The 7,475-nt window shown below is 59.4% G+C and overlaps 1 protein-coding gene across 1 annotated transcript in view; it reads left to right on the top strand.

Annotated features, from left to right (window-relative positions):
- HTT (huntingtin) overlaps positions 1 to 7,475 on the top strand; it is a 154,206-nt gene that overhangs the window by 65,180 nt on the left and 81,551 nt on the right. The window contains exons 29-32 of the mRNA XM_006893659.1: positions 1,054 to 1,205; positions 2,958 to 3,160; positions 6,249 to 6,375; positions 7,320 to 7,447. Coding sequence (XP_006893721.1) covers positions 1,054 to 1,205; positions 2,958 to 3,160; positions 6,249 to 6,375; positions 7,320 to 7,447 — 610 coding nt within the window. The remainder of the gene's footprint in view (positions 1 to 1,053; positions 1,206 to 2,957; positions 3,161 to 6,248; positions 6,376 to 7,319; positions 7,448 to 7,475) is intronic.

Genomic DNA, 7,475 nt, shown 5'->3' on the forward strand with positions numbered 1-7,475 from the left:
TCACGGGTGTTTGGAGGGTGTTTTCTCACAGGTGTTTGGAGGGTGTTCTCACGGGTGTTTGGAGGGTGTTCTCTCACGGGTGTTTGGAGGGTGTTCTCTCACGGGTGTTTGGAGGGTGTTCTCTCACGGGTGTTTGAAGGGTGTTCTCTCACAGGTGTTTGGAGGGTGTTCTCTCATGGGTGTTTGGAGGATGTTTGTTTGGAGGGTGTTCTCTCACGGGTGTTTGGAGGGTGTTCTCTCACGGGTGTTTGGAGGGTGTTCTCTCACGGGTGTTTGGAGGGTGTTTTCTCACAGGTGTTTGGAGGGTGTTCTCTCACAGGTGTTTGGAGGGTGTTCTCTCACGGGTGTTTGTTTGGAGGGTGTTCTCTCACGGGTGTTTGTTTGGAGGGTGTGCTCTCGTTTTGGAAGCTTTCCCCAAATCCTTCTTGACGTTTTCTTGTCACGGGTCCTTCGACCTAGGAGCAGCGTTAGGGTCCAGCTGCTGTAGTAAGGAAGGTCAGGATTCAGACATTAGTTCCAGTGCTTTCCATCCCATTTGTTACCACTGACACACTCTTTGTTGCACTCTGGATGAAAGAGGAAATGTGCCGGTTAAGACCAGAGTTGTGATGTGTGCTGTTGTGAAGTGGACCTCTGGTGGCTTCTTGTGTACCGTCGAGTCGGAGTGGACCCACAGCTGACCTTCCGACAGGTTCTCAGAGGCAGTAAGCCCCACGGGAGGACAGTGCCCATCCTCCTGCAGAGCCGCTGCTGGGTTTGAACTGGCGTCCTCAGGATTCCAGCACAGCTTCCTCACACTAGGCCTCCAGAGCTTTGCAGCACTGTCAGTGCAGAGGTACGCAGTTCAAGTCCGCCGTGGGAGGAAGATGGCAGTCGTCTCCTGTACGCTTCACTGCGTCTGCACACCGGCCGGAGGCTCAGCCGTGGGTCTGTGCGACTCGACAGTGCACACCAGCTGTGAACTGGGGAGACCTGCTTCCTTCCAGGTTCCTGAGAGGCAGCCCGTGTGCCGCAGTTGCCTCCCTCATGACCCGGTACCACCTGTGCTTTCAGGGTGCCTCCGCTGGGCGGCGCCGACGAGTCCCGCAAGAGCTGCACCGTCGGGATGGTCACGGTGATCCTCACGCTGCTGTCCTCGGCCTGGTTCCCCCTCGACCTGTCCGCCCATCAGGACGCCCTTACCCTAGCCGGAAACTTGCTCGCAGGTACTGGGCACACGCTGAAATGGGCTCCAGGTTCTAAGCTTTGTCCTTCAGTCACGGAATCTGGGTCGGACAGTGGATGGAGGAAAGTTTGCGAGGTCACTGCCAAGGGGAGTCCGTTCTTCTGGGGGCAGTTCTGACGTCAGCTGTATGCGTCATTACCGGTTACCGTCACTTGATGCCAACTCATGGTGCCCTTGGTACGTAGACGCACAGCTTCTGAGGTTCCTCACGTGGTGGTGTTTATACAGATTGTAGGCTGAGAGCAAGAGCGCAGCAGACAGAGCACGTGGTGTGTACAGAGGTCGGGGCCAGGAACACGCTGGCTCTGGGGTCACATGCGTGTACAGAGGCCGAGGACAGGAACACGCAGGCTCTGGGGCTCTGGGGTCACATGCATGTACGGAGGCCGGGGACAGGAACACGCTGGCTCTGGGGTCACATGCATGTACAGAGGCCGGGGACAGGAACACGCTGGCTCTGGGGCTCTGGGGTCACATGCATGTACAGAGGTCGGGGACAGGAACACGCTGGCTCTGGGGTCACATGCGTGTACGGAGGCCGAGGACAGGAACACACTGGCTCTGGGGTCACGTGGTGTATACAGAGGCCAAGAACAGGAACACACTGGCTCTGGGGTCACATGCATGTACAGAGGCCGAGAACAGGAACACGCTGGCTCTGGGGTCACATGCGTGTACGGAGGCCGGGGACAGGAACACGCTGGCTCTGGGGGTCACGTGGTGTGTACAGAGGTCGGGGACAGGAACACGCCGGCTCTGGGGTCACATGCGTGTACGGAGGCCGAGGACAGGAACACACTGGCTCTGGGGCTCTGGGGTCACATGCATGTACAGAGGCCGGGGACAGGAACACGCTGGCTCTGGGGTCACATGCATGTACAGAGGCCGAGGACAGGAACACACTGGCTCTGGGGTCACGTGGTGTATACAGAGGCCGAGGACAGGAACACGCTGGCTCTGGGGTCACATGCGTGTACGGAGGCCGGGGATGGGAAGATGCTGGCTCTGGGGGTCATCACATGGCTTGGAGACTGCATTAGCCTCTGGTTTTGGGAAACAGTGGTCATCTTGGGGCCATGTTGGACGAGGACTAGGTTGGGGACTGTGGCTGGTGGGGAAAGTCCACCTTTCTGAGTGTGTGTGGGGAGGGGACATCTTTTCTGTCTCTGTTGTGAAGTCTGGACCGGGTTGTTCAGAGGCCGTTTAAAGTCGAGTGAATGTTGAGAAGCTCGCTTGTTTGACTGGCTGTGGTGGGGGTAAGGGACTCTGAGGCTGGCGTCCTCTGAAGGGAGAAGGCAGAGTCACTCGGGGGCCGTCCCGACGACACGCATCTCTAAGCAGCACCTGCCTGGAGAGCTCCCACCTCAGGCTGTGAGACCCTTGGAGCTTGACTAGCCTAACCTGGACCACCTGGAATGATTGGTTGGAACTTAGGGGAGGAGTGAGTGAAAGAGCCTTAGAGACAGAATCGACATCTCGGTCACCAGCTAAACTTCACCTTGAGCATCAGGAAGGGGTCAAGAGTGGCTGTCCCATAGTGAATGGGTACGTGATGGTGACAGCCATGGAGACTGGGCGCACAGATTTTGGGGACAGAATTGGAAGTTTGGGGGAGCCTCAGGTGGCGCTGTCCAGGGTCTCATCCTAGATGAGGTGTAGGGCTCTGTTTCTTAATCTGCTTCCTGTTGACATGCCCTGGAGATGACGAGGTGATGTCTGTGCCCTCTTACAGCCAGTGCCCCCAGGTCTCTGAGGAGCTCCTGGAGCACCGAAGAAGAGGCCAGCACAGCCGCCACCAGGCAGGAAGAGGCCTGGCCGGCTCTGGGGGACCGCAGCCTGGTGCCCATGGTAGAGCAGCTCTTCTCGCACCTGCTGAAGGTGATCAACATCTGCGCCCACGTCCTGGACGACGTGGCCCCTGGACCAGCCGTCAAGGTAACTGCTCTCAGCCAGCGGTCCTGTGTGCCTGGCTGCTCATGTCCTGTTGTCATCAGCAGTCTTTTGTTCTGATGAGTTACCGTCCTTCTCAGAGGGCCGTGGGATCTGGATGCTGGGGGCCCGAGGGGGTTCGTGAAGTCACGGCTTTGAGTAACTCCTTCCACGGCTTCTCCTGGTCGCTTTGTTGACTGAGCAGTGTTGCTGTTCTGGGTCCAGTGTCGGTACTCTCAGCTTGTCAGCAGATATCACAGTGGGCACATTGAGCTCAAGGTAGACCAGCCGGCGTCCCGCCGTGTCTGATGGTCCTCTTGCCTGTGTGCCCACCTGGAGGAAGCCCCCTGGCACTCTGCCCCGTTTGCTTCCGTTCTGTCCACGACCGACTTCGGGAAGCCGTGTCTCTGCGGCTCAGAGCCGAGTGCCTCTCCAGCCTGAGCTCGGTTTCTGCTGTCCTGGCCCCCAGCCCTCCTCCTGCCTCGTGCCTCCACCAGGCTGCTGGGGCGTCCGGGCCCCTGTCACTCTCTGTAGCCGTCTGGCCGGCCACTCCCGTCTCAGGCCCTCCCTTCCACTTGCTTCCATGCTGTGCTCTTTGTCTACCTTTTGCTGTTCCCTCATCACTGTCCAGCCTTGGCCTCTGCTGCTCACCCAGCATGTCCTGGGATCTGACCATGGCCCGATTCTTCTCTGCTGTCTGGGCCAGCTCTGCCCAGTGGCGCTTTCACAGATGGGGCGTCCGTGTCTGCGCTGTCCAGGGCAGGGACTGTGCACCGCACAAGGTGGGAGGCTGTTGAGCATGGGACGTGTGTGACGGGCTGTGGAGACACTGAACGCTGGCTTGCTTGTCGGGACTTCACATTTAGATTTCAGTGGCTCCACAGGTGAAGTGCAGGGATCCATCTGCCAAGGAGCGCTGACCCCGTGCCCACCACCCTCATGCTCGTTCTGAGTGTAGAGCCCCAGCTGCTGTTCAGTGCCCATCCCTGGCCCGGCCACCAGTGGGATGCTTATGTGCTGGGCCAAAGCAGACTGTCCCAGCGGCTTGCAGCACCTCTGCCACCCAGGCTCTGCTCCCCTTCCCCTCCCGGCCTGCGTGCCCCCCCTTGCTTGTCCAGCCTGTGCACCCCATCCCCACCCCACCTGTGCACAAACCTGTGTGCAAACCTGTGCGCCCCATCCCCACCCCACCTGTGCGCAAAACCCCCACCAAACCAGTGCACCCCATCCCCACCCCACCTGTGCGCCCCATCCCCGCCCGGTCTGTGCTTGCCTTTCCCACCCAACCTGACCTACTTGCCCCCTTCCCCCGCCCGGCCTGTGTGCCACTTCCCGACTCAACCCGGGCTGCTTGCCCCCTTTCCTGTCTTACCCACTCGCCCCTCCATCGCCCGACCTGTGCTCCCTTTCCCTGCCTGACCTATGCCCTCTTCACCACCTGGCCTGTGCACCCTTTCCCACTTCGACCGAAGCAGCAGTGTGTGTCAGCAGTCAGGGTCCCAGCTTTGCCCCCCTCAGCTGGCTTAAAGTGTTAAACCAGATGAGAGAGACAGGAGGGATTGGTGCCCAAGCTGCCACGGTCCCTTGAGGGAGCTGGCTTCAGTGCACGATGTGGGGGCCCTAAGAGGACCAGTTTTAGTGGACAGCATGGGGGCCTTAAGAAGGGCCATTGTTATCCTGCTCAGAGTAGACCTTGTTGGCACTCAAGGTCAAGAGAAAAGGCAGAGAGCCAGCGGTAACGGGGAAAGGAAGACAGGCTTGGTAAAGGTGCTCCTGATTGCTGAGCGCGCTCCTGGTGATGTTCCCCGACCGTGGGCCGTGGGACTGCAGGTGGAGACAACATGGAGAGGTCAGAGTGTGCTGGGCCCTTCTTATCTCAGCCTGGGGACCTGAATGTCACTCGCGAGGGCTTTAGGAGGGGGTCACCCTTTCTAGGCAGGTCAGAGCCCAGGCCTAATGCCGTCTGCTTCTGTGTTACCAGACGTGAGCTTCTGCCTCGCTTACCTCATTGGGTTTGGTCCTAATGTTACCTGCAGCCAGTCCCGTACCCACCTCTGACCTTAACGTGAACAGCAGTATTTACCACGCTGGAGACGTGGGCCTCCTCCCAGTGCCTCGTTTTTAACCACCACGTCCCCCTCCTCCCCGTAGTTTTCTCTCCACATGCGTTGCAAATACAATACATACGTGTGTGTGTTTGCGCCAGCGTTCTTCGTCCATCTGTCGTCCACCTGTCACTGGTTTCTGAAGCGTGCAGTGGTGTGCTTTCAGGATAGTCCGAGTTGTCCAGCTTCAGCACCCAGAGAGGTGCCCTGCACCTCGCACTGTCCCCGCCCCGTCCCTCCGGCCTGTACAACCACTCGTCCATCTGTCTCTGATTGGTGCCTTCTGGACGCGTCACGTCCGTGGGGTCATACACTCGGTGGTCCTTCGAGTCCTGCTCCCCCTCCAGTGTCCATGGGCCGTCACCTGTTAGCTGGTGCCGCTGTCTTACCTCATCCACGTCCACTCCCTCCCCCGTGCGGTGGCTTCATCCCCATTCTTTCGCCTGTTCTGTGGTCCAGGCTCAGGTCCAGGAGGTGACTTGCCTGGGGCCACATGGTTGGGCAGTGACAGGGCTGGCACTTCTGCACGCTGCTGGGGCCTGAGTCCTCGTAGGAGTGTGGGCTCTGGGACCCCCTGGACTCGCTGCCTTCCAGCCCTGCTGCTTGTGGGCAGTGAGCCCATTTCCTCCTCTGGACACAGTGCTCTGTGCCCTCGCTCACGTCCTGGCACAGCTGGACCTCACTTTCTGCCTGTTAATGACCTCGCTGTAGCCCAGCCGCCTCAGGCCCCTGGACCCCACTTCCCCCTGACACTGACCATGCTGCAGCCCAGCCGCCTCAGGCCCCCGTGGCTCCCGAGCCCCCTTCCTGTGGGACTTTTAGGAAGCTCTGGGTCCCGCACTGCTGTGTACGGTTGTCACGTGAGTGACCGTGGGTGATGAGTGGACGGAACCGGCCAGCCAGGCCCCTCACGGCGGACGGTAGAATCAGGCAGCACGGGCCTTGGTGTCGGGTTTGCGTCTCCACTCACACTTCTCCTTTTCTGTTAGGCAGCTCTGCCTTCTCTCACGAACCCCCCTTCTCTAAGCCCAATTCGACGGAAGGGAAAGGAGAAGGAAGCGGGGGAGCAGGTCGCTGTGCCGCTGAGCCCCAAGAAGGGCCCCGAGGCTGGTCCAGGTAAGAACACAGCGGGAGGAGTGTGCAGAGATGTGTGCATCAGGAGGCATGTCAGACCTCAGGGTTTGTGCAGAAGGATAGGGCAGTGAAGCCTGGGAGACAGTCGCTGGCTGTGGCTTCAGACCTGCTGGGGACAGCTCCCCACAGCACCCAGCACACCGTTGTCCTGGGCACGGTCTCCCACCCCCATGGCACCTGAAATAGCCCCCCACCTCCACACCACTGGGGACGTGGTCATCCTGGGGACAGCCCCCCACCGCACCTAAGGACACAGTTGTCCTGGGCACGTCCCCCCCCCATAGGCATGCGGTCCTCCTGGGACTGTCCCCATGGCACCCGGGCACACGGTCATCCCGGGGACAGCCCCGCACGGCACTCAGGGCCACCGCGCCTTGGGCATCCTGTGTCTCAGCTGTTCGGGCCCGTTCTCTGAGCTCCCGGTCGCGCAGCAGGAGGGTTGCCCGTGTTAGCAGATCGCTTACAGACATGAGTTGTTCAGAATGTGGCTGAGAGTCTGTCCTAGGAATCAGATAAACCAGCGAAGGTGCTGAGAACAGCCTTCAAACGCAGGAGCGGAGCAGCTGCTGGGCTGCCAGCACGGCTGCAGCGACTGTCTGCACTCCCTGCAGCTTCTGGAACGTTCTCTGTCATCTCTCGGATTGCTGATCGAGCTCAGCGAGCGAGTGGCCTGGGGTTGTCCCTGTCGGCCCCCGGCCTGCAGCACATCGAGTCTCCTCTCCCATTGGCCGGGGTCTTTGAGGGGAGGGTGCTCACATCCTCTCTGTGCTTTTTAGTCAGTTTCTTAGATTTCCAGTTACTCAGAAAGGCTGGGACATTATTCTCCTGAAAGAATTTAAAAATCTTTACCGCTGATGTTTGATTCTGGGCACGTTTCCCTTTGGATCTGAAAGTTGATATGTGTATGTGTGTGTTTCCATCTGTAGCTTCCCGACAGCCCGATACCCCAGGGCCGGCTACAACGAGTAAGTCCTCCACACTGGGGGGTTTCTACCACCTTCCTTCATACCTCAAGCTGTACGAAGTCCTGAAGGCCACGCACACCAACTACAAGGTATGGGCCCTCGAGTCTGTGAGTACCT

The sequence above is a fragment of the Elephantulus edwardii genome, unplaced genomic scaffold (genome assembly GCF_000299155.1).
Source record: "Elephantulus edwardii isolate Elephantulus edwardi_28Jun2011 unplaced genomic scaffold, EleEdw1.0 scaffold00129, whole genome shotgun sequence".
Taxonomy (NCBI): Eukaryota; Metazoa; Chordata; class Mammalia; order Macroscelidea; family Macroscelididae; genus Elephantulus; species Elephantulus edwardii.